The 27,089-nt window shown below is 46.5% G+C and overlaps 1 protein-coding gene across 1 annotated transcript in view; it reads left to right on the plus strand.

Moving 5' to 3' along the window:
- GALNT16 (polypeptide N-acetylgalactosaminyltransferase 16) overlaps positions 1–27,089 on the plus strand; it is a 122,892-nt gene that overhangs the window by 62,030 nt on the left and 33,773 nt on the right. Inside the window, exons 3-5 of the mRNA XM_077820242.1 lie at positions 11,293–11,430; positions 17,896–17,994; positions 25,652–25,719. Of these exons, the coding sequence (XP_077676368.1) occupies positions 11,293–11,430; positions 17,896–17,994; positions 25,652–25,719 (305 nt within the window). The remainder of the gene's footprint in view (positions 1–11,292; positions 11,431–17,895; positions 17,995–25,651; positions 25,720–27,089) is intronic.

Genomic DNA, 27,089 nt, shown 5'->3' on the forward strand with positions numbered 1-27,089 from the left:
TCTCTAGCACGTTTCCTTTGTCACAGAGAATGTTCTACCCATCAGCCAGAAGGAGCTGCTCCCCTTCTATTGCCATGCATCCCATTAATGGTTCCAGACTTGTGGCCATGGATACAGGTCTTTGGATAGAGACAGACCTTTAGGGTATTTCACAAGTGTTGGCTGCACGGTCAGTTTGCTAACAAACTTAATTTGTACATAAGTGCACATATTGTGCCCCTTAAACATCAATATAAATGCAGTCAACGCCAATATGTGCTCATACTGACTTCTTCCTTGAGCAACAAATAGAAATTTCTGGTTGCTTGAATTCACAGCTCTCATCAACCAGCTTTACAGGAAGTAATTAGACTGTCATGTAGAGAAGAATGGGGCCTCAAAAAATTGTGAACAGAAAGTGCCCACAGCCTCCCAAGAACAACAAAATAGCAGGGTCTGGGCTATTGTCCTTAATCTTTGTGGATTCATGACTAAAACAGAACAAAATTTGAGGGCAGTTGCAGGCCACATTTTTGGGCCTCAGTGAGCTCTAGTGAACTATCTAATTAATCCTCACATTGTGGCATGCTGGGAGTGGATGTGTCATTACACAAAGTAAAACTATTCCCCCCCTCCCTTCCTCACACATTCTTATCAACTGCAGGAAATGATCCACCTTGATTATCACTACAAAAGGTTCCCCCCCACAGCTCTCCTGCTGGTAATAGCTTACCTTACCTGATCACTTGTTACAGTGTGTATGGTAACACCCATTGTTTCATGTTCTCTGTGTATATAAATCTCCCCACTATTTTCCACTGCATGCATCCGATGAAGGGAGCTGTAGCTCACAAAAGCTTATGCTCAAATAAATTTGTTAGTCTCTAAGGTGCCACAAGTACTCCTTTTCTTTTTGCAGATACAGACTAACACGGCTACTACTCTGAAATGCTGGATTGGGTTATCCCTAAACCATCCCTAACTGGGTATGTCTACACTGGAGCTGGGGGTGTAAATTCCAGCTAGAGGTGACATACCCGTGCTTATTGAATGAACATGCTACAAATAGAAGTGGGAGGGAGGAGCTGCCATGAGTACAGTCCCCTCAGAGACCATAGGTACGTACTCACAGTGGCTAGCCCCTCCCATGGCTTGCACCACAACAGCTACAATCCTGTTTTCAGCACATTAACGCGATCATAGCTAGTGTGTATGTCTCCTCAAGATGGAATTTACATCTTCCAGCTCTAGTGTCTTTCTGGCATACCTAGGAAGTCTTGTTTCAGAGTAGCAGCCATGCTAGTCTGTATTCGCAAAAAGAAAAGGAGTACTTGTGGCACCTTAGAGACTAACCAATTTATTTGAGCATGAGCTTTCGTGAGCTACAGCTCACTTCATTGGAAGTCTTGTCACTTGAATCAATGCAGGTATTGCCTCCGAGCTTGTGTGTCTTTTGAATTCACAACGATACCTGTGGTGATACGTGCTGTAGTAAAACATCTACATTCCAGGGACACTGTTTGACAAATCAGTTTCTCTTCATTTTGGATCGTGCTTTATTCGCTTTGCTGTGCCTGTCTACTGCACTTTGGTCACAGGGTATTCAGGTTTATGAAGATCCTGCAGTCTTGGAGAGTCTCATCCATCATTTTGTAAGCCAGTGCTCTGGGTGTGTTTTGGTAGAGTTTCCCAAGAGAAACATTTCAGGATATATATTAACACCGCCTCAGTTCTGAGGAAGCTTCAGTTTTCAGAGATCAGGAGAACTGGGTAAAATAAGAACCAACCGGAACCTTCACCTAGTGCTGAAATCCAAGCCAAACCTTTAATGAGGGTCTGAAAAGATCAGAGAACTTTTTTTTTTGACAAAAATGATAAGTTATAGTTTCACCTGCCTCTACACTTCATGGACAGGATCAGAAGTGATGACCCACAGCAAGGGGCGACTGGTCAGGACTCAGGTATGTTGGCAAAGCTGTAATGGATGGTTCAGGACTGGAATAGCACTAGGTGCTGATAGCAGAACTATTGGTAAAGAGGTTGTGGTAAGTATGTAGTGCATATGCCTGCTTTATTTCTGCTCCAGCACTGTAACATGGTCAACAGTAAAAAAAAAAAAAAAAAAGTTTGCAAACAAGGTGTCAGGAAGGAGTAGTCTTATCAAATGCCAACAACTGCGTAAGCAATGGGTACTGAGTTTCCTTCCCTGCTGTGGAAGTGACTCTCTTAGGAGAGGATGTTGGTGCAGGAAGCGGGATGGAATGGGGAGTCTTGCAATGTTGCCCATGTTGTAACTGTAATAAATGAGATTTCAAGGTCCAATCCTGCTTCCAATGGAAGCTTTGCCATTGACTTCAGCAGCTGGAGGCTCAGGTTTTTTTGGGTATGTCTATACTGCACACTAAGCTTGGGCTCAGGCTCAGGTTCAAGCCCAAGCCTCCCTTCCAACCACACAGAAATTAGTCCGACTCAGGCCCGTGGATCCTGGTAGGGGGCTGGGTCAGATCCCATGTCTGTGACATGGGTCAGAGTCCAGGCCCTCTGCAGTGTGAAAGCAGCTCAAGTCTGGGTTGTCAGACTTGGGCCTGGAGAGTCCGCCAACACTATCCCACAATCCCCTGGGACTGGGATACCCATTAGATTCCAAAGCTTGTCACTTGCTTCCCAGGAACCGGAAGCAATCTCCTGATTAAAAACAGCTGCTCCGCGATTAACCCTTTATTGCCACACAGACTGCTCAATAGAAACAACAAACATAGTCAATGCTAACAATTATTATCTGTGGCCAGCAACAAGGTGAAGTCCTGCCTCAGGTGCACTGCTAGCTGACCAGGTAACCCAGCTGGATTCTGGTTAACCTCTGGCATGAGGCAAGCAAGGCATTGGACTGCAGCAAGAGCGTGAGAAATGAGCATGCGTATAAAAATGATATCCAAGTGACTGGCAGCATTGAGGATCGACCAGACAGCCAAACAATGCCAACAGCAGATCACACAGTAGAAGACAGACTACTGGAAAATCAAGGATGCTAATGGCATCTCTGGGAACTCCCTATCTTTCAGCCTCTTCTGAGGAATCTGACTGGGCAATGGGAATGGCACCAAGCACTGTGCCCCACATGATGCATGACCCTCTGCTGAGTGACGATGGTGATCTTATATCTCTCCTATCACTGGCACCACCAGAGGAGAGCTAGGCGCTGGATGAGGCCAGTAACAGAAGAGGCTGTGTGGCTGGAATAGGTACTGCATAGCCTGGATATGTACCGTGAGGACCTTTTTGGGCACGGCCCTGGGGAGCAGCCCACTGCAAAACTGGCATCAGAATCAGCGCTGGAGCTGGAGTTGAAGGCTGGTAAGTTTCAACCACTATGCTTGTTTTTATTAATGGATGAATGAGAGAGATTTCCAGTTTATGGACCTATTTAATTTTTAATACAAATCAGGATTTTGGTGCACTTCTGTTCAGGGCAGGACCCATGTCATTCTCCTATCTCCCTTCACCCCCTACTGCTACATGGGATTCAAAATGGACACCACAGAAAGATGAAATTATACAGGCAGTTATCATGACATTTTTACTAGTTACTTGCAGATTGGTTTATGTATGGGTTGGTGTGCCACAACTCATTGCCTCACAAACCTCTCCCATGTAATACAGTGCACCGTACCATTCTGCCACACACTCACTGTTCCCAACTCCCTGTTGAGACAGGCAGCGACAGAGGCTGCACAGCGTGAGGGGAGATTGGCAGACAGATTCACGGAGCATGACTGCCAGTTGAGGGTGAACAACAGAGCTCAGCAGCAGGAGCTGTTCAAGCACTTACTGCAGGAGATGGCTACCAGACTGCAGGCTCCAGTGCAACCAGTATCTCCTTCTCCAGATCCATGGCCCAAGTCCCCTTAGCACTATTGCACCCTGCAGAGCGTCCATCTTTTGGATAATTCAGGGGGTGGATGGGCCATGTCACAGGAAAACAGTGGGTCATGGAACGGACAAGTGCACCCTGTACACTCATCCATTCCCATCCAAGTGTGCCTACACGCACAAAACGTGCCAGAAAGGACAAAGAAATCATGGTCCTTTGACTGTTTTTAAACAAATTTTGTTTCACTATTACAACCAAACCAGCTGCCATTATGATATGCAGTGCAGCAGCCTGTACATACCCATGAGAAATAAAATCTTGGATTTGCACAGAAGGCAACCATAAAAAGGCTTATTGTGTGTAATGGTAAAAGTGGCACAAATGTTAATGAAGGTCATCGGATACCCAATGTCAAGTTTCATAATAAAAATTGGCAGTCTGTGGTCACAGTAATCCACCAACTGTGAATGGCAGTACATTGCTAATATGGACAGAATGCATAACATGGAAGTTTTTATGGAATTCATCATGACACAATACCTACACATGTATAAGAAATACCACAAACACACACACACCTCAGATACCATTTCATTCCCCCTCATGGATAGGGCCATGCATACCCATTATGTAGGCACACAAAACATCCCTGATTTCCATTGCATGCCAGGAAATCAGGACTGGCACCAGTCTTGACAGGCACACTGTCTGGCTGTGTGTACCAGTTCAGAAATCCAGCAGTGTCCTGAATCCATTCCTGGCAAAAAGAGTCCCCCTTCTCCTCACAAGCAGTGTGTAGGGTGCAGCAAGCCACAATAATGCAGACTGTGTGACACTGGCATCCAAACGGTTTGGAAGGCAGTGCCAACAGGATTTAATCGGCCAAATGCACATTCCACCACCATCCTACAGCTACCTTCTTTTGCCTGATCTTCTGAACTCAGGGTGTGGTTTCATAATGGCGGGGATAGTGACTCCATTTATAACCAAGTCATTTGGTGGGAATAATGTCCCAGCTTCTCCATGAAGGTAAAATACCCATTTCTGGAACACACTGGCATCATGCACCCTGCCGGTGCCTCCAACGTGAGGGTCCATGAATCTGCCCCTGTGGTCAACCAGGGCCTGCATAATGATGGAGTAGCACCCTTTGTGGGTTATGTGCTCCTTGTAGCGGGCAGACTATGGGCACATGAGTCCCATTAGTGGCCCCAGTGCAGTTTGGAAAGCTCAGTCTCAAAAAGCCAGCAATTATTTCAGGAATGTTTGTAAAACCTGCCCACAATTGGTAAATCTCAGTCCTGATCACCTCACAAATTTCTGCCAACAACAATCCCACAGCTAATTTGCTAGCTCCAAACTTGTTAGCCACAGACCAGTAGCTGTCTGGGACAACCAGCTTCCAGATGGCTCTCACCGACCTGCTTCTGGGTGGACATAGCCTGCCTCATGTGAGTATCCTGACACGGGAGGGTAGTGACAAGCTGATCACAAACCTCCAGGAACATCCGCTTCTTCATGCGAAAGTTCTGACCATTCTATTGGTCATCCCAGGGCCGCATGATGCTGTGATCCCTCCAGTTTGTGCTGGTGGCCCTGCTCTAGAAGTGCTGGTCGACAGAGAGGGAAATCTGCAGCTAAGGCTACAACAGGCTTGAGCAGCACCACCTGGTTCACAGCCGGTATGTCAGTATCCCCCTCCAGAGGTGCCTCTGGCAGTTCAAAGACTGCTGCCAAAATGTTCACCAGCATGTTGCAGATGCTCCGCCCGTGTCCTGAAGTAGGACTGAGAGCATGAGGTGGAGCTGTTCTTCCAGCAGGGCGGGATCCATGTTGACTCTGGCTGCAGGGAGTGTGTGACACAAAATGGCTCAGCTGGATGTGATTGTGGTCAAACATCACCCAAACTTCTTTCAACAAGCTCCCGCGGGCAAGTTCTCTGACGACTCACTGTGGAGGGCTTGCAGCAGAGGGCCCCAAGAATCTTGGGATAAGATAATAAATGCCCACAGATGCTGGAGTTCTGATTCAGGTCTGCAGAGTACAGTATGGACATGCCAGCGCAGGTGCAAGGCCTGAGTTTCCACTGCAGTGCGGATGCTCAAAAATACAAGTTCACAAACCTGGGCACCGCAGACTCGGACTGTGTGTGCAGTGCAGACATACTCTCAGTCTCCAGAGCTGACAATTATCAGCACTAAATTGACTTAAAAATGTTTATAATGAAAACAGAGTAGGCAGAGAGCCTGTCCATTTCCAAGCCAAGATAAGATCTGGGAAGGGGACACCTGAACCTTCCACTTTGCACACCTTCTCTACATAATAATGTGTGGGTGAACCTTGATAGGTATGATATGAAGGGCATCTGAAACAATGTAAAATATTATGCAAACAATATTGGAACCTCAGGGTTTTGGTTCAGTGTTCAGTTTAAGTTCTGGGTGAAGGACGAAGTCAGATTTCATTATATTTCAATAGGTTTTCCTGGCCTTACTAATTTAGGATCTGCTTCTGTTCCTACTGAAATTAATGGGAGATGAGAACTCCTATTTATTTTCCTAGAAGTTTTGGTTGTGCAAAGAAAATATAATCAGGCTCTTAATGTTACATATGGGATAAAAAGATACTGACTGAGGATGAAAAACTAGAAACAATTTTGGCTAAAAAACATTCCAAATGTTTTTATTTATACAACAGATTTAAAAAGTAATAATGTGAGACTCAAACTCTAGATGACTTACTTGTAGCCATTTATCCTTAAATTAAATGGCTCTGAAAGGGTTGTTACCACTGGCAGAACCATGTGCATTGTTCATGCATCTATAAAGCTAGAGAATGAAAGCAGTTGTTACTCTGCCAGGGCATGGAAGTGCAAGACTAACTATTGGAGGGACACTGAGTGATTGCAGAACATTTAAAGAGACATGCTCAAATAGCTTGTTCCTGGAATTTAAGCTGTGTTTTTGGGGAGTATGTCAGTTTTACCAAACCTAATAGGAATGGAAATTTAAAAAGAAAAAAGTTTCTAAGTTTTTTATGACTAGTGAAAATTTCCCTTCCTGTGAAAGTGAAATTCAAGAGCAAGAAGTTAGTGTTTGAGAACCAGGAAGTGAAACTGACTGTATACATCTCTAATATTTTTTTGAATCACACTACGCTCTTGGAATCAATTATATCTTTTGGCAATGAGTTCCACCAGTTAACTATGCTTTGTATTGAAAAATATTTCCTTTTATTGATAAGTGTGTTGCCTTTCAATTTTATCAAACATCCCCTTGCTCTTGTAGTATGAGAGAGGGTAAGCTGAGCACCTGACTGATCTTCACTATAGCATTCATTGTTTTCTGGACCTTTATTTTGTCCCCTCTTCTATTCATCTCCTTTCCAAACTAAACAATCTTAATCCTTTTAACTTTTCCTCAACCCTGTAATAATTTGTCATCCACCGCTGAAAGTTTTCTGTTGCTGCTATATCCTTTTGGAGATTGGTTTGACAAAACTTACACTCTCACCATGAAAATATTTATATAATGGCATTGCAGTAGTTTCAGTATTCTCTGTCTCTCTCTTCATATATCATAGAATATCAGGGTTGGAAGGGACCTAAGGAGGTCCACCCCCTACTCAAAGCAGGACCAATCCCCAAATAAATCATCCCAGCCAGGGCTTTGTCAAGCCTGACCTAGAAAACCTCTAAGGAAGAAGATTCCACCACCTCCCTAGGTAACCCATTCCAGTGCTTCACCACCCTCCTTGTGAAAAAGTTTTTCCTAACATCCAACTGTAATAGAGCCACTCACCCGGCGGCACCTCCTGCTGGTTGTCCTTGGGAATTAGCTTGTCAGCCTCTGGAGCGCCCTCTGTGTCTGGTGATCTGCCTTACCGCCAGCCCCAGTCCCTCCCAGGACCCAATGCCTCCTCCCACTTGGGTGCTGCCCCCGGCAGTAAACCCCAACACTCCCTGAGGGTCTATCGTCCCCAGGGAACCCCCACCAACTACCCCCACCTCCCCTCAGTCTTGGCTACTGCCAGTCATCGCTTAGTCCCGCTCCCCGGGGCAGCCTGCAGTATATCAGCCACTCATCACAGATGAGGGGGTTTGGACCTGCTGCCTCTGTCTGCCCCCTTGCAACACCAGTACCTAATAGGCCCTAATCTAGGCCTTGCAGCCTGGGGTTTTCAGGCCAGAGCTCCCCTGGCCTTTCCCCCTCAGCCCTGCTCCAATCTAGGTACTCCCTCAGGTCTCTACAGCCAGGTCCTTCCCTCTCTGAATGCAGGGAGAGACTGGCTAAGCTTCAGCCTAGCAGTCCCTTTTTGGCCCAGCTGCAGCCTGATTGGGCCATGGCCCAGCTGTGGCCATTTCCCCAATCAGTCTAGCTGTTCTTGCCCTCAGCCCTAGCTCTCTCCCAGGGCGGGTTTTTAAGCCCCACAGGGCAGGAGCGGATAAGCACCCCACTACACAACCTAAACCTCCCCCACTGCAATCTGAGACTGCTACTCCTTGTTCTGTCATCTGGTGCCACTGAGAACAGTCTAGATCCATTCTCTTTGGAACCCCCCTTCAGGTAGTTGAAAGCAGCTATCAAATCCCCCCTCATTCTTCTCTTCTGCAGACTAAACAATCCCAGTTCCCTCAGCCTCTCCTCATAAGTCATGTGTTCAGGGTCCCCTAATCATTTTTGTTGTCCTCCGCTGGACGCTTTCCAATTTTCCCACATCCTTCTTGTAGTGTGGGGTCCAAAACTGGACACAGTACTCCAGATGAGGCCTCACCAATGTCGAATAGAGGGGAATGATCACGTCTCTCGATCTGCTGGCAATGCTCCTACTTATACAGCCCAAATTGCCGTTGGCCTTCTTGGCAACAAGGGCACACTGTTGACTCATATCCAGCTTCTCGTCCACTGTAACCCCTAGGTCCTTTTCTGCACAACTGCTGCCGAGCCATTCGGACCCTAGTCTGTAGCGGTGCATGGGATTCTTCCTCCTAAGTGCAGGACTCTGCACTTGTCCTTGTTGAACCTCATCAGATTTCTTTTGGCTCAATCCTCTAATTTGTCTAGGTCCCTCTGTATCCTATCCCTACCCTCCAGTGTATCTACCACTCCTCCCAGTTTAGTGTCATCTGCAAACTTGCTGAGGGTGCAATCCACGCCATCCTCCAGATCATTAATGAAGATATTGAACAAAACCGACCCAGGACCGACCCTTGGAGCACTCCACTTGATACCGGCTGCCAACTAGATATGGAGCCATTGATCAGTGGCTGTTGAGCCCGACGATCTAGCCAGCTTTCTATCCACCTTATGTCCATTCATCCAGCCCATACTTCTTTAACTTGCTGGCAAGAATACTGTGGGAGACCGTGTCAAAAGCTTTGCTAAAGTCAAGGAATAACACATCCACAGCTTTCCCCTCATCTACATAGCCATTTATCTCGTCATAGAAGGCTATTAGGTTTGTCAGGCATGACTTGCCCTTGGTGAATCCATGCTGACTGTTCCTGATCACTTTCCTCTCCTCTAAGTGCTTCAGAATTTATTACTAGAGGACCTGCACCATGATTCCTTGACGACCTGCTCCATATATTCCAATACGTTGCTTGCTGTTTTCCCACCTCTGCACATCAGGTGCAGGGTTTCCTTGATCTGTCCATGGGGATGTTCAGGTACTTACTCTGAGTGGTTATAGTCAATTTAGAATCCATTAGTGTTCATGAGTAATTCAGTTCCATTCCAGGGTTTATTACCTTGTACTTGTCCACACTGAATTTCATTTGTCTTCATGTTGCCCAGTTATCTAGCTCTTTTAGGTCTCTCTGAAGTCTTGGGGTTGCCTCCTTTTGGAAATGGCAGGAAATTTGGCACCCTAAATCTTCAGAATCCTCCAGGATCTGCAGAGGTTTTATGTCTCTGCATTACTTCCCATCCCACCTGTATGACAGCACAACTCCTGCAATAGCTGTGCTACTAGGGACTACTCCTAGGCCATTGCCCTCAGGCACCCTCTAAAGGGGAGTCCCATTGCAGAAGCAGAAACCTGATCAAGACTAACACTGAGGAAATCAGAATTAATGTAGACGGGATCCCAGTATCCCTGGATCGCCCACCCCTGTGGGGTTAGGAGAAGGTGGGAATGATGCCATAGAATCCACCCATGTTTTCCCACAGAGCTGGGATCCTACAGATTTCAATCGCTTCTTCACACGGAAGTAGAGAAAATTATTTGGCCATTATATCCAGCTGTGCATGGCTTGGCTTGTGCCATCAGATTCTGCTGCTGTATATAATTTGTTCTGGTTTTTAAACTCCTAATGTTGCACAGACACCAATAGTCCCTTTGTGTTTTTAAGCAAATAGTTTACCACTGTTTTTTCTCTTCAACCAAAACCTCTGTCTGCTCCAATGTATTTCAGTGGGGGTTGAAGCTGTGTCCTTGTCTTGTTCCACTCCCAGTGTCTGTATTACTAGTTGTCAAATGTCGGCATTACGCTGTGTTGGACGTGTAATTGTGTAATCTACATTCTGGGGAAAGCAAGCTAATACCTAAGATTGCTAACTAAGGTAGACAGAGGAGGTGAAATCTGTACCCATTCCATGAACAGAATTCAGGTGCAGGGCTGCCATGCTGGCACCTGAAGCCCAGCATTAAATTCACTCCATGTGAATGTGGGAGCCATTATTGACAACTGGCTCATCAATGGCTTTTCTCAACCACTTTAACAAATATTTTTCTTTGACCCTATCGCCTGGAACCTGCTGGCAAAACCACATCCCCTCTGAGCTGGGAGAGCGTTCAGGCAAATGGAGTCTAGCCCACTCTGTGTTATAGGTGCTAACCATGATTTGGCCCTGTCTACACTGGCAGCCAAACTATTTTCAGCCCAAGTGGGAAGTGGGATATGATGCTGACATGTCAACTCTGAGTCATAGTGTTGACAGGACTTCTGTTCTGGTTCTTACACGGCCCTCATGACCATTGTATCTGTGCATCTGCCAGAGTGCAGTGGGGGTTTGTGCACTTGGAGATGAGTCCCAGCTCAAGGAGACATACTTGTGTGAGCTCTGATCAAGCCAGCATGCTAAAAACAAAATGTAGCTGCAGCAGTGCGACTGGTGGGAGGGGCTAGCTGCCCTGAGTATGTACACGTCTGAAATGCTTGGCACATAGTCAGGGTGGTTAGCCTCTCCAGCTGGTTGTGCTACGCTCTGCTTTTTTGTGTGCTAGCTGGATGAGAGCCAGCACAGGTCTGTCTCCTCACGCTGGGAATCACACCACCAGCTCCAAGTATAGGAAAGCCCTCAGTGACGTGGCTGTGTGTACGATTGTGCATCACGCTGAATTTACTTTTGACATGTTAGTACGCCTCTCTCCCATGTGCTCTGACACTTGTGTCTGTTCTAGGTGACCAGAGTCCCACAAGCAGAGAAGAGCAGCCTGAGGGGTTTGGATGAAAAGGCTTACCTGTCCTCCAAGCTGCTGAAGGCCGGAGAAGACCCATACCGACAACATGCTTTTAACCAGATGGAGAGCGACAAACTCAGCAGTGACCGGCCCATTCGGGACACCAGGCATTACAGGTACCACACTACCCTTGTTCAAAGCCAGGGCCACCTTCTTGTGCTGAGGCCTCTCGGTTCCCGTTACCCCTGCCATCCCTGTGTTGTTATGCCCCCTGTTAGTGAAGAACAGATTGTGTGCATTGGCAGGGTCTCCCTTTCACCTAGCTTTCTGTTTCTCCAACAGGATCTTGTGGGTCTTGAATGAACACACACAGACTCCTGCTATTCCAGCCCTGCACCACCCCCCATTGCCGTGCTGTGCCAATAGCCTTAACCCAGACCTAGAGCTCCGTCTTGTTATTTCAGCCCTGCGTAGACCTGCCATTGCGACTCAAACCGCCCAGCCTGCACCTGTCCTTCTTGCCTCCTTCCACAGATTTCCCAGTGAACATCCATCCCGCCCTGCAACACACTCTGTTAGTGCAGACCTGCACTTCTTCCCGAACACGCCTCGCCTCTCAGGCCCTAACCGTCTCTGGCCTGTAGTGTTCTGGAGCAGTGAGAGCCAGTCTTTCCACACTGTGTGGTGGGTTTGGGATGTGTGCAGATGCGGTTCAGATGAGACCAACACGTTTATTTACTACTCACACCAGACATTTTTTATACATTTTGCAAAACACCCACACTCTTGGCTTTATTTCACGGTGGGGAAATTCATTCTGCTGACTAACACCCTCCTTAAGCCATTAATATCTTCACTGTCTTAAACTGTTATACGTTTGGGTGAAAGGTACTACAGAAATAGAAGATAATTGTAACACAGGGCTTTGATGATGTATGTTTGATGATGGCAGGTGTGGTGTAAGGGCCTGAACAGAAACAGACCCACTCTACTCACTTCTGAAATGAACCTTTGGGGTGGAATGCAGACGCTGCCTGACACTGCACAGCAATATAGGGCAAGAAGGGAAACTGCACAGGGAACGTGTGGAGCCAAGGAGTAATAACCTAAACTGGAATCAGCGCTCCAGGGTTAACAGCCACAGTCTTACAGTTGGCACGGTTGGACCTTTAGTGACTGCAGGTGGTCAGGATCTTGGCTACATACCTCCTCTGAAAGATGGCTCCTCCAGCAGCACAGAGCTCTGCTCCAAGCACCGTGCTAGGGACTGGTTCCTTAATGACCCAAAGGCAACAGTGCCACATATGGAATTAACAACACACCACTTCCTGCTGGGTAGAACTGCTGTTCTCTGATAATCAGCTATTGTGCTCTGTCAGAGAAATGGGTGCAGTTCACTGGTGAATTATTATTTATCTATTTTGATTGCTGTAGCACCCAACATGTAGTAAGTGCCTCTAAAACAGAGGAAGACAGTCTTTGGGCTTAACAGCAAAAAGTCTAAGGGCTTGGCTACACTTGCGAGTTACAGCGCAGTAAAGGAGCCCCAGGCGCACTAGCTCACTCCCCGTCCACACCGGCAAGGCACGTAGAGCGCTCTGACTTTGCGGCTACAGCGCTGCTGGTACTCCACCTCGGTGAGTGGAATAACGTTTGTTGTATCCCCACTGGTGCGCCGCAGTGCCAGTGTGAATGAGGTGTTGCTTTACTGCGCTCTGATCAGCCTCCGGAAACGTCCCATAATCCCCTTAATACAGTGGCCACTCTTGTCATTGTTGTGAAATTGGCTGCAGGAATGCAGAAATGCCGTTTCAAAGCTCCATTTCGGAGAAGCCGGCTGCTTATCAGCTCCGAGAAAAAGCAAACATTTACTGTTTGCTTTGAGTGAGTGAGAGAGAGGAAGGGGGTCTGAACTTACAAGACAGCACACTGACACATTTTCAGCACCCCAAAAACCCACTCTTTCTCCCTCCACATACACATAACACACTCCCTGTCACACTCCACCCCACCCCACCCCACCCTCATTTGAAAAGCACATTGCAGTCACTTGCATGCTGGGATAGCTGCCCATAATGCACCGCTCCCAATGCCGCTGCAAATGTGGCCATGCCAGTGCGCTGTCAGCTGTCAGTGTGGACAGATTGCAGCGCTTTCCCTACTGCACTCTACGAAGGCTGGTTTAACTCACAGCGCTCTACATCTGCAAGTGTAGCCATGCCCTAAGGAAGAGAATACACAGTGATTTCTGTAAACCTAAGGCCAGATCCAAGGCCCCTTCTTCATCCACTTTGTGCTGCTCTCACGGAGAGCTGCAGGGCAGCTGGGGATTCCTCTTGCAGAGGAGAATCCCTGGGGCTAGGTCCACACTGCAGGTGGGAGCTGCAGCTCAGCTCGAGCTAGCACCTAAATATAGCAGGGTGGATATTGTAGCACAGCTGGCAGCTTGGGCTAGCCACCCGACCAGCCCCCTGGGTCCAAGCTTGGGCGACTAGCCCAAGCTATCACCTGTGTCACCACTTCCACGCTGCTATTTTTAGGCACTACCTTGAGTTGAGCTAGTGCAAGTCTGTTTACCTAAGCTGGGAACCGCAACTCCCAGCTGCAATATAGACACATCCCGACTGGCATCAAGTCAGTGTAGGTGGCTGGCCCTCCCCTCCAGTGCAGTGGTTATTCTGGAGGCATTTTGGGGCAGAATGGGGCATGTCAGGTTACACTGTGCTGTGGCACTCCTAGGCTAATGGAACACCCCCTGAAAGTCATTTCAGATTATACAAGTTAGAAAATCCCTGAGGCTGCTCTTGCTTGTGCCAGGAGAGGAACTGGCCCCTGGCTGCCTTAAAGGTCACAGGTCAAAAGGCCACCTATGACTCTCCTCTTTCCTCAGGCACAGAAGTAGAGCTGAGACATGCCTGAACTTGTGGCCCATAGTTAGTTCATACAGTTTTTCAATCACTTTGGGATCCTTTGGATAAAAGAGACTAATATTATTCTACCCAGCACAAAGAGAGGCCGAACCTTTTTATATCAGCTTCTTCCTCCCCTGATGTGACTCTGAAATTTGCTGAGGAGCTGGGAACCCCTTTCCAAATAAGCATAGACAAATCTCTATACTTGCCCACATCTTGTCACCTTAATAGTCCTTAAAAAACAACCCACCCAGTTATTTTAAAGCAATAATAAATACAGTATGTCTCCTGCCTGGTCACAAGTCTTCCACTTTGTCTTGATCAGGGCTTCTTTATATGCCTGAAAATTGCAGTAATAAGCCACTGTCACAGTAGTAACACTCTGTAAGGAACAAAATAGTCAGCACTTAGAATAGTTGTAAACAATGGCAATAAATGTGCGGGGAAAGAATGGCAACAGTTTAAGTAATAGTCATAAAACAATGGTAATAAATGCTGTAATAAACATAGAGCTAATAAGTCATGGGAAGAAGTCAGTTATTTCCCCTAGGTCCTGGGGTGGATTCAGTCTAAATGTGGCCTTGATTAGCCAAAAATGTCAGGCCCCAATCCTAAGGGTGGGAATTTGATCTGAAATGTGAGAGTCTGAACTGGCCGATGTTTGTCATTGCCACAAACTTGGGTGGCGGGGCTATGGAGGAGCAGATCAGCCCAAATCTGTCATTCCCAGAACATGGCAGAGGCTGGAGCTAGAATTCGTGGGCTCATGCTGGATGGGTGGGGTGGATCCCACAGTCTTTGCTCGTGTAGCAAAGAAAATTCAAAGTCTTGGATGGAGGATATAGTGCCCTGACCTAATGGTTTTATGAAATCTTGATACATTACCTCATAAGAGGAAGGTCTGGGAGAGTAGCCTATTGCTACTAAATTAGCAGTGGCCGGGAATACTGTGGCTGCAGCATTCTCAGACCCGGAAGGAAGGAGGAGCACCCCATTTCACTTAACAGAGACTCCTCTGGCTTGATGAGCTTTGAAAAAATGGTTGTTGCAAGGGCCTTTATGAAGAGGGAAGTTGCGTGGGGGGAATCCATAAGGCTTTGATAAACCACCCCCTCCAGAAGGGAAGAGCTCATGTAGAGTACATTATTGTTGCTTTGCATTAGCAGTGCTGTTGGTATATAATTCAGATTTTCAGGTTCCCTTCTTTTCTCATCTCAACGTTTTATTTGTAACTACTATAAATAGCCACACATTCCACATCAGAACACCAAACTGGAATTCTGGCACAAACCGAGCTGAGTTCAAAGGTTACAAGCAAAACATACATGGTGAGCTGCAGGAGAAAACAGATTCTTGGAGTCGTGGGAATGAATCCTTGTTCTCCTGGGGTGTAAGAAATCCTGGCACAAGTTCACCCTAGGCTAAATCTTGGCTCTTAGTCAGTGAATAGATTTGTGTGCTTGTCATGCAAGTAAAGTAAGACGAGAGAGTGTTTTTCATTCAAAGAAATTTAAACCTCCTCATCCCCTAGCATTTTTTTGTGGTTTCAGATTTTATGCTGGCTTCTAGTGATACAAATTCAAATTTTGATACAACCTTCCATTTGGCAACACTGTAATATCTTGATCCTGATATTTTCCTGGTAGTGTAGGGGAATCATTTTCCATTGCCAAGCAGAGATGTTGGTGGTTGAAAGAGAAGCCATTGCCCGTGGGCAGATCTTTAACAAATAATGACAGTGCTTTCCCTTCTCTAGGGCCTGCATCCAAGGATCTCAAAGTGCTTTACAAACCCCAACCATTGAAACCTCCCAACTATGCTGTATAGATACTGTGACGTACCAGGGTACAATCCAGACTAATGAGTAGCTGTGTTACCCCTACCCTCTAACCTGGGGTGCCCTTTACAATGCTTTGCTGCTGTAGCCTCCAGCCTGGACTGCTCACAAACAACCTCCAGCCTGCAAGTCACTCCCAGCAACGTCTGTGTGTGCGCTGCAGCCAGCCAGCCACATCTTGGCATTTACCAGCCTAGGTTATAGTGCAAGGTGACCCCAACACACTCCAGGTCCTAGATTTTCCCCCAGAAGTGTATGTCCTATACTACCCAGCCCAGCCCTCTCCTGGACAATACAAATTTATCTATAGTCTGTTATTTCTTTAATAGAAATAATATGCACATAACTTGAAACCCCCAATGGAGTTTCCCAATCACTTCAGTTTAAACACACTGCATTAGATAAAACAATAAAACAAGCTTATTAACTACAAAGAGATACATTTTAAGTGAGTACAAGTAATGAGGTATAAAAATCAGAAATGTTTACAAGAAAATAAAGTTAAAACACTACTGGTGCCTAGCTTAAAAGCTATTTCAGATTCAAGCAGTTTCTCAGCATATGCTTTCAGCGGTCTTACTGATCAAACTTCATAGGTCAGGACCCCTTCTCTCATAGTTCAACGAATGCTTCCTTTGTTGCTTCTGGTGCTGTGAATGTGATGGGCAGGGAAAGAGAGGGAGGGTGCCTTGGGATGTTTGTCCTTTTAGTGTCAGTCCTCCTTTTGAAAAATATTTCCAGCTAGGTACCAGGAGAAAAAAGGTCTATATGGCAGGATGTTCCCTGCTGCTTTTTTCTCACCTGTTTGAGCTTCCTTTATCTCCCCTTCCTGCTTGATGACTGTTTACTGCTTAAATCAAATTACGCAGAGCACACATTCCTTTGTGTGAGACAGATCAATTTGCCAACCAGAGGCTTGGTCTACACTATAGAGTTAAGTCGACATAAGGCAGCTTACATTGACCTAACTCTGTAAGCGTTTACAGTAAAATGCGCTCCCACTGGAGTAACTAACCCACTAAACCGCCTTAATAACTCCACCTCCGTGAGAGGCATAGCACTTAGGTCGATGTAGTTAGGTCAAGGCAGTATCAGTGTAGACACTGGATTGCTTCCATCGACTGTTGCGGCCTTTCAGATGCCATTCCACAATGCCCAACCAGACAGTTAAATTGGTGCAAGCATTCCTGGTGAGGACGTGCACTGCTGACACAAGGAGCCTAGAATGGACATGCAAAAGGGATTTAATGACTGCAATGGCTGTACGTCGACATAACTTAGGTCCACTTAATTTTGTAGTGTAGACTGATCCTCAGTTTGGAACATGTGTTAATAACACCATACAGTGGAATCTTATAACTTCAAAAAAAGTATTGCCACACATATTTTATCAGGACAATAATGAACAGCGAATTATGAGTTTTCAAATGATACCTTACATGACCTATTTTGTACAAAGATGATTACAATAGTGTGTAGCGTGTGGATGCAGGGGTACATTCTGTCACAGATACTTATTGTCCCTGTTCTACACAGGGATAAACAGACTTTATTCAACTTGCTGAAGATCACACAGCAAGTTAGTGGCAAATCCAGTAGTCATGAGACCCAGTCCCTTGCTTGAACCACTAGACCTCATTCACTCCTAGTATTGTTGGTCAGACTGCAGTACTGTCAGTGTCTTTTTCTTTTTAGTAGTGACTGAACTTTTATCCTGTTGTCCTTCTTAACCCCATTGAGCTCAGCAGAGGTTCCCATGGTAGGCAGGCAGTGTGGTGGTTGCAACCCCTGTGCCACACTCGGCTGTTTTTCTTTGGGAAATTCCAGGCATCTCTCGCAAAGGGCTGCTGTGTATTGTATCTGGTTTGAATGTTTGCCCTCCCATGTTTCAGATGTGCCTCTGTGCACTATGATGCAGACCTGCCAGCAACCAGCATCATCATCACCTTTCACAACGAGGCTCGCTCCACCCTGCTCCGCACAGTGAAGAGGTAGGTACCAGTGGGAGAAACGGCTCTTAAACCACAGGAAATTGGTTGCTGGTCCCGGATCTGAGATGGCTCCTGGCAGTAAAGAGCAGGGCGGAAAAGTCCCCAAATGCAATGCCCCGCCCCCAGGTGGTTTTTGATCTGACCATGAGCTCAGCAACCGGCAAGAGGCCAGGAGGTTGGCCAGGTGTACGTGTCTGCAAGGGTCATGCAGGGAACTGTGTGTTTCAGGGGGGCAGTTAGACAGGGAGTTTGAGGGAATTGTTAGCAGCAGGGAGGAGGCTGTTTGGGTTAGGCCCACAAACACTTTCAAGGGGCATCCAGGCAGGGAGCGTGAGGGAAGCTGAAGGGAAAACAGACTATTGGAGGTGCTTTCAGGAGGGAGATAAAGAAGTTGCGGGGGGGGGGGGCAGTCTCAGAGAAGAATCAGCAGCTAGGTCCTAGCTGGGTCATATATTGTAGTAGTGGTTTACACTGGGATGCAGCAGGAGTCTATTTCATGGGAGGAGGGCGGTGCGCAGACGGCATGTCCGAGTGTTTGGAGTGAAAGGTGATGGCATTGAAGTCTGATGGAGACTAGGCCCCTGTCACCTGATACAACACTTGGAATCGCTCACTGATGGAATAGCACTCGAGTCCATGGAAAACCCCTGGCTAGGCTTGTGTGCACAGCCCCTGCCAACCAGAAGCACCCCAGTCCAACAATATATGTGGCTCTCTCCCCTTAGTCACAGTGGTAGCCAAAAACAAACAGGTGCATCAGGTGGGGTGGCTCTGAGTGTGGGAGTAGCCCCAAGCAGGTGGGAGCATGAAAATATCTGCTGCTATTCATACAGCAAAGAAATATTTCTACCAGCTCCTTTCCTTCCCCAAATCCCTTTCTCTGCTGCAGAGCCCAGACAGGTTTTCTGCCTTTATTTTTCCAGAGACTGTGTCCTCTGCCGTCTCTGAGATACCAAATACTCACTCAAAAGCTCCCTGAAGCAGGCAACCAGCCCAGGGAAAAGCCTCCCTCTCCTGTGGAGACTGGCCGAAGGGAAAGAACAGCTCAGCTGGAAGGTTCAGCTAAGGGCACCTGTAGCAGGAATGCAGCATTCATTGGCACTTGTTCTCTCACTGAGTCCCAAGGGCTTGCAGAAGTTTGCTTTGTGAATAAATAACAGACTCTTTCAAGTGTGCCGGAGCTGGACTCATGGATAGAAGGCTGGCTTTCTAAGTCTCTTCCCAGTTTGGGGCCACCTGCTTTCCAGAGGTCTGAATGTGCCAGGCTGGGCATGAGCTATTGCTGTGTGTATAATTGCTGCTGAGTTCGCCTGCCCAGGCAGTGCACCCACCACTGTGTCATTACGGTAAAGCACTTTGGGATATATCAAGTATGAAAGGGACTCTTCTAGTCTATTTATCACTTGTTGTGAGTCTGCAGAGGACCACAGTGATATTAAGCAAGAGGAAGCATAAAATTGTGTCAGCTACTTTTTTTTTATGACATCTGGTCAGGCTTCCAGAACAGCTTTAGGTTTAAAATTGCACCAGGTGTGTGGGGCCCAGGATGACAATTAGAGCTTGATTGGTTAGATAACTAATCAAAATTAACCATGCAAGGAGCACCTGTTGAAAGTTCTATGTAATTACATGGTTATAACAGAGTACTTATTTTTTCCCAAACAGAACTTAAGGGATTTTAGTTGCACTTTGGGGATGATGAATGAGGAATTGGGAATGAAGAAGAATAACTGATGAAAATAAATGACAATAAGGACATTTTTAAAAGCAGCCATTGGGTTGGGTACCAAACTTGCCATTTTGGGCCTGATTTTCAGAGGTGCTGAGAACTTGCACTTACAGTTGACATTCATGGGAGCTGTGGATGCTCAAAACCTCTGAAAATAGGGCCCAGATATCTCAAGTTGGGCATCCAAAATGGTGGCTGCTTTTTAAAATTTCAGCTATGCACTAGCTAGTTTTAAGAAGAACTACACAAGGGTGGTACCACTAATTTGGCTGAGCCTGTGTGAGACGGGTGGGAGCCCTCCTGTAGACAAGGTCCCACAGCCAGATGCATTTGTACCACATGGGTTTAAATTGTCTACACAGGGGATCCCATCAGGGCTAACACAGATTCATGTGAATCGGTGGCACTGTTGGAAGGAATTTTTTCCTAAAGTTCCCTAGCATAGAGAAGACTGTTGTGTGCATGGCCTTGTGATTTGTTTAGCAGGCAAATGCTGCTGGTTCAAGGCATACAACATGTTTAGGCCACAAGGATTTGTTTTTAGCTTAGAGGTAGCTGAGGAGGAAGATACAAAGTCTGATGCTTGGATAAAGAGACCAAACAAGAGACTAAATGAGAGAGGGAATGCAGAAAAGAATTAGAAATAGCCTGGATGCCAGCAGCTATTACAGTGGCATCTTAAACAGCTTGCCTGCTGGCATCCTTTGATGTGCAGGAGATATCTGTGCTGGTCTGCTTGACATCTGTTGCTTTGCAGGAGACAGTTGTCACTCATGAACTGTTTTCTCACTTGACGTGCCCTACTCTGCAGGAGATGGCTATCATTCATGGACTGCTTGCCTGCTTGGTATCTCTGCCTTGCTCGTCATTAAGTGAAATTACCAGTTTCTGCCATGCTGGCCGCTCTCACTGACACAATGAGGCCTTATATAGAGGGAAGACAACAGCTGTGTTGTCTATATTTTATTTATTGATTTTTAGGGTGTGTGGATGCCATTTGTCTGTGAATACAAATGTATGGGTGTACATTTGCTGTGTAAGATAACAGGGCTGTCAGTAGTTCAGTGCCCAATCTAAGTGATTGTGTAAATTCTGGTGGAAACAATGCTGTAGAATACAAACGTATTTTGGGCAGCACCTTTCATACAAGCTGCATCCCAATATGCTTTGGCAAATTCAATAAATATGGGCAGATAAAGAGAGAAATTCAGAGTAAAAGAAGAAAGGGATGTATTTTCTGGTGAGATTTGAAATGAAATGGAGAGTCTGTGAGCCAGAGAGAGATAAAAAGGAGGATTATATAGATGGTCAGATCTGCAGAGGAGAAGACTCTCACGTCAGCATTGCTGATACATCCATGATGAGGCAGCAAGAGGACACTGATGCTGAATAAACAGGGAGCAATGAGAGGAGTAGAGAGACAAGAAATGCATCGGAGGGGGGAGGGGGGAGAACAGACTGAAGTTGGTCCATGTTTCGGACACAAGGAAATTTAGAACTGGATTTTGGAATAGTAGTAATGTTTAGCTCTTCTATAGCACCTTAAGAACGTAAGAACGGCCATACTGCGTCAGACCAAAGGTCTGTCAAGCCCAGCATCCCGTCCCCGGCCAGCGGCAGGTGTCCCAAAGGGAATGAACATGGATCAAGTGATCCATGCCCTGTCACCCAATCCCAGTTTCTGGCAAACAGAAGCTAGGGACACCATTCCTGCCCATGCTGGCTAATAGCCATTGATGGACCTATCTTCCATGAATCTATCTAGCCCCCTTTTGAACTTTACATCTGAATTAACATTAACTAATTTTCATGGCACTCTTGTGAGGAAGAGACATATTATTCCCTGTTATCTACACTGGGGAAATATTGGAAGTGTTATAATCCCCATTTTGGAGATGGAGAAAATTATACACAGAGAAGTTAAGTGTCTTGCTGGAGGTCACACAATAGGTTAGTTGCAGAACTAAAATTAGAACTCAGGAATTCCTGACTCCCAGCCCTATTTGCAGGCCACTAGACCATAGTACCTCTAATGAGGAAATCAGTGGAAGTGTTGATGAAAAAGGTGTGATGTGTTTGTTTCCTTTTGCACGTGTTGGAGTCTGGAGATCTGGAACTTGTGGACAAAAGCGTTGTGGAAGTTGTAGTCATATAGGTGAGAGGAGGAGAATGCAAAGACAAGGATTTCAGAAGAGGTGGGATAAGGGAATACGCAGGCAACACTGTAGAGGAGGCAGGAAAATTTAGATGATAGGTGGGGTTAGACCAGTCTTGTTAAATATTTTCTCTAACAAAGTGGTAAACTGCCTGGGGCTGGTTCTCCACTGCCTTTCGGCTTGTGGTCACTGACACCTACGAAGAGAAGGTACAAAATGGAACCGTTTTGATTTGGGTGCATTTTACACTCACTTTACACAGCTGTGAATTACTACACAAAGCACAAGGTAGTCCTGTACATGAAACTTGCAAATGACAGTGATGTGGGAGAAATTGCAATCATCAGAGAAAACAGAAAAGTAATGCTATGGGACCCAGAGAGGGCTGAGATGTGAACCAGATGTAGCAAATGGTATCTGGCTCGCAAAAATGCAGGCTGAGACATCTAGGGAAATACAAGCTGAAACCCAAATATTCATGGGCGGTCATGTGGAAACATAACTCTGAAATAGAGTGGGGTGAGATAGTGAACAGCAAAGCGGTTATGTGTTTGCAGGGTGAGATAGCAGTAAAAAAAACACAGCAACATTAGGCTCTGTTAGCCTAGATGTGGTGGTTTTTAAATAATAATCTCACGCTCCTCTCCTCTTTATGGCCCTGATCCGGCAAGGTACTTGAGAAGGTGCTTAATTTTAAGCACATGATTAGTCCCATTGAAGACTGGGAGTTTTTTCCTGCTTAGGGGGCATTATGGAAGAAGGCCTGAGTGGGCAGAGGAAGCAAAGCGGTTGGTGAGGCCCGCATTGTTGACAGAGAAAAGCAGGTAAAGGGAGACATAAGGAACGATGTAGATCCAATTGGAGCTGCGCAGGGGCTTGAAGGTGAGGATGAGAAGTTTGAATTGGCTGTGGGGAGTAACGAGGTGCTAGGGGAGGGATTTGAAGAGGCGAGGGAGATGGTTGGATTGACAGGTGAGGAAGATAATTTTAGCAGTTGCATTTTGGACAGATGGGAGGGACTTGGGAAAGCCAGAGAGTTCTCTACACCTCCCTACCAGAAAGATATTGACAAGTTAGAAAGTGATCAAAGAACTGCAAAAATCATTATTTGCGCTTGAGAGAATGGCTTATGAGGACAGATAAAAGAACTTTGGTAAATTCGTACATCTGAACTGAACAATGATGACTAACTCTGATCCCCAAGCATGGTAGAGCCCCTCATTCCTCCATCTGCAGAGGGTTGGCGACTCTCCCTAGGACAATGGGGCCTGACTGCCTTGTGCACAGTGCTTCCATCTAGTGGCTGGATGGGGTCCTGGTCCATGACTGCATCTCCTATGTGCGATGACAATACAAATAATAAATAATAACAACTACCACCCATGGAATATTATAATATATAACAGGACCAACAAAGAAAGATAAACAACACTTTATTTCCAGAAAGGATGGGTAAACTAAAAGAAGGGCAAGGGAACAGGCAAAGGAGACAAGGATATCAAATAAACAAGTAACTAATCAATCCTGCAACACTGAAATCCCACAAACTAAGGGAATCTTTGGAGCGAGCTCTCCAAATTCTCCCCACAGCTTTATTTGGGTGCTGGAGTCAGAGTGAGGGGTTAGTGTCAGTGACATAGCTACAATGGTGCAAGTGGTGCAGTTGCACCAGGGCCCACAAGGTTATGGAGGCCCAACCAGGCAGACTGTTGCTCCAGCACTGCACCAGGCACGTGGGGTTGCAACGCCACTTGCTTAAATTTGGCCCCACCTTCCCTCCAGCACTGCTCAAGTTTAGTCAGGACAGGGGTTGGCCGCGCCAAATTCAAGTGAGTGATGTTGCCACTCGACAATGGGGTCACAGAGCCACTCATGTGTGATCCGGCTGCGTCTCTATCATGATACTCCAAACCTGAGTAATGTTATGGCCCCGTGTGCCTGGTCACATCATTACTCATCACTCAACTTTGACCCGCACTGTGTGAATGCTGGGCGGGTGATGGGAGCCAGCATTGCTGCTGAGTGGCCAGGTTTGGGAGGAGCTGCCCTTGCCCAGGATGGGAACAGAGTGCTGAGTCAGCAGGGGTGCCAGTGAGTGGCCAGGAAGATCCTGGGGGTGGTGGGTCAGGGGCAGGGGCAAGTGGTTGAGGGAGTGTTGGGGGGGGGGGTGAAATTAAGAATGGGAACATTTTGGCTGAATATCAGGAAAAGCTGAGTGACAGTTAAACTTATAGGGCTGTGGAACTGTCTCACCCAAGTGATGTGACGTCATGTGGGAATTTGGATATACAGTACATTGGGCAAAGCACTAGAAAATGTACTGCTGGCAGCAATCCTGCCCAGGTCACTGTACGACCGAATAACTTACCCTCAGCAGGGCTCTTTACCTCTTATAGGTATGGAAGGAGAGAGGCAGTGCAGTATCTAGCGGGATGCGCAGTATCACAGGTACTGGGCTGATTGCACCTCCAACTCCTCCTAACCTTGTTGAGTGCATCTCTCCCGGTCCCAGACCTCTAGCCATCACCTACCTCTGAGTGGAATCGTGATTCTTGCATTCTCAGACTGGGCCCTGGGTTGCGGCCCCCTGATATCAACTGTGATTACTTCAGCAGGTCTGACTTGTGTCCAGACCCAGCAATTCTCCTCCCTTCTCTGGAGCAATGGCAATGGTAATCAGTGACCAAACAGATTCCTTAAAGCAAAGTATTAGCTGTTTAGAACTAAAGCATTTCAGAGGAAAAGAGATTTTAAAGCAATAAAACTAAGCTTATTTTCCCTAAGGCTTACTGGTCCCTGGATGTGGGGAGCCCTGTGTCAGCCTGTCTCCCTAGACAGCTGTTGACAAGTGACTCCCTCTTCTCTCCCTGAGAAGCGCTACTTATCTCTTGCCCTGTAAAAAGAAAAGGAGTCCTTGTGGCACCTTAGAGACTAACCAATTTATTTGAGCATAAGCTTTCGTGAGCTACAGCTCACTTCATGGGATGCATACTGTGGAAAGTACAGATCCAGGTTTGTGCTGGAAATGGCCCACCTTGATTATCATACACATTGTAAGGAGAGTGATCACTTTAGATAAGCTATTACCAGCAGGAGAGTGGGGTGGGGGGAGAGAAAACCTTTTGTAGTGGTAAACACCCATTTTTTCATTCTTTGTGTGTATAAAAAGATATTCTATACTTTCCACAGTATGCATCTGATGAACTGAGCTGTAGCCCACGAAAGCTCATGCTCAGATAAATTGGTTAGTCTCTAAGGTGCCACAAGTACTCCTTTTCTTTTTGCGAATACAAACTAACATGGCTGTTACTCTGAAATCTTGCCCTGTAGTTTTTCAGGTGTATGTTGGGGTGTCTTTATCTAAATCTATTGTGTTTCTTTGTGGTTTGCTGTTCCCACAGCCCCCTGTTAAGTTAGATCAATAAAGTCGTACAAGAAATTCTAATAACCCACCATCTCCTACAGTAAGTTTACCTCACTGAACAGGTCATGGACAGTATTCATATCATTATCACATATCAGTATTCCCAAAATAAATAAAAATACAGCTTCTTGTCCATCACACCCAGGTTTAGGGTGACCAGACAGCAAGGGTGAAAAATCAGGATGGAGGTGGTGAGTAATAGCTGCCTATATAAGACAAAGCCCTGAATACTGGGACTGTCTCTGTAAAATTGGGACATCTGGTCCCCCTACTCAGGTTACAAACAGTACAACAAAAGCGTTTGTTTAATAATGATGAGGTCCTTCTTTCCTTCTTGGATTCCTGCAGTGTTATGAACCGCACCCCTGCCAATCTCATTCAGGAGATCATTTTAGTGGATGACTTCAGCTCAGATCGTAAGTATCAATCCTCCCTCTCTTTCTTTTGCTTTTCTCTCTGATTTTCTCCTTCACTCACTCTGTTCTCTTTCCCTCCCTCTCAAAGATTCTCTCTCTTGCTCACTTGCCAGTTGGCGAAAGAAGAAAGAAGAAGGAAAGGAGAGAGGCTTTTCTGCACCTAGTTTAGCTTTCACCCATGGCAAAGAGGCCGTGTTTTCCTCTTTCCTGTTCTCCTTGTGTGAGGTTGGTAGTTCTGGCCAGGTTGCCAGAGTACCCAGTCTGGTCCCATTAACCACCTTTTTATGTGGTGTTTAGCCCAAATATGGTGAGTGGTGTAGGCCAGTAGTGTCTGATTATATGGGTTAGAGCAGTGGTTCTCAACCTATTTATTATTGTGGGCCGCATATGCCCAGCACCCCAGCCCACACCCAGAGACCCCTCCACAGAGTGGGGCCAGGAGCGTACTCCGCTGCAGGGCTGAGTGGAAGGGCAGCCCCAGACCCCGCCATCGCACAGGGCAGCCTGGCAGCCCGGACCCAGCATGCAGGCCCTGCGGCCTTTAGCACACAGCTAGGCCACAGCTATGTGCTAACTGGGCCATATGTGACCCGCGGGCAGCAAGTTGAGAACCACTGTGTTAGAGAGAGAGACCACAGAGAACTGTTGCAAACTCTCATGTTCTACAGACAGACTGGCTTTTGCCCTAGGCCCAGGCTGGGATCGTCATGTAGCTAGGGCATCCCTGGGAGTAGTTCTGGGTGAGATTTTGCTTCAAGAGGCACCCGACTTCCTCCAGCAACCTGGTGCCAAGCAGGAGTGTATGCTGCATGATCCTGGCTAGCTCCACAGACTAGTGGCTGTGCCATGACTCTGCCATGCCACCTTTTGGGTAATTCATTCCCCTAAAGGCACTAGGAGATAGTAATCTATGCACTCCCCTGAGCACAGTGCTTGCATTTGTTCCTGGCTGTTGTATAATGGGGTTGGGGTACAAGGGGCTTCCACAATGGCCCAGGACAATCTAGCACCATGTTTATTATAATAATTAATTACATCTTCAGACTATTATTAGTTTTTTACAGCATTTTGTAATGAATGTCTGCAGTGCCCCTGTGAGTTAAGGAAGTGATACTGGCTGCATTTTACATATAAATAGCTTTGCCCAAAATTTTCAAAAAGCGGCCACTGAGTTTGGGTGCCTGAGTTCCTGGGTGCCAGCTTGAGACTCCAAGAGCCTGATTTTGAGAAGTGCTGAGCACCCACAACTCCAATGGGAGGCAATGGGAGCTGTGGGGCTCAGCACCTCTGAAAAGCAGGTCCTAAGTGTCTCAAGTTGAGCACCTGACAATTCAAACCCAGACTCCGTTGCCACTTTTGCAAATGTTGGC

The sequence above is a fragment of the Eretmochelys imbricata genome, chromosome 6 (assembly GCF_965152235.1).
Source record: "Eretmochelys imbricata isolate rEreImb1 chromosome 6, rEreImb1.hap1, whole genome shotgun sequence".
NCBI lineage: Eukaryota > Metazoa > Chordata > Testudines > Cheloniidae > Eretmochelys > Eretmochelys imbricata.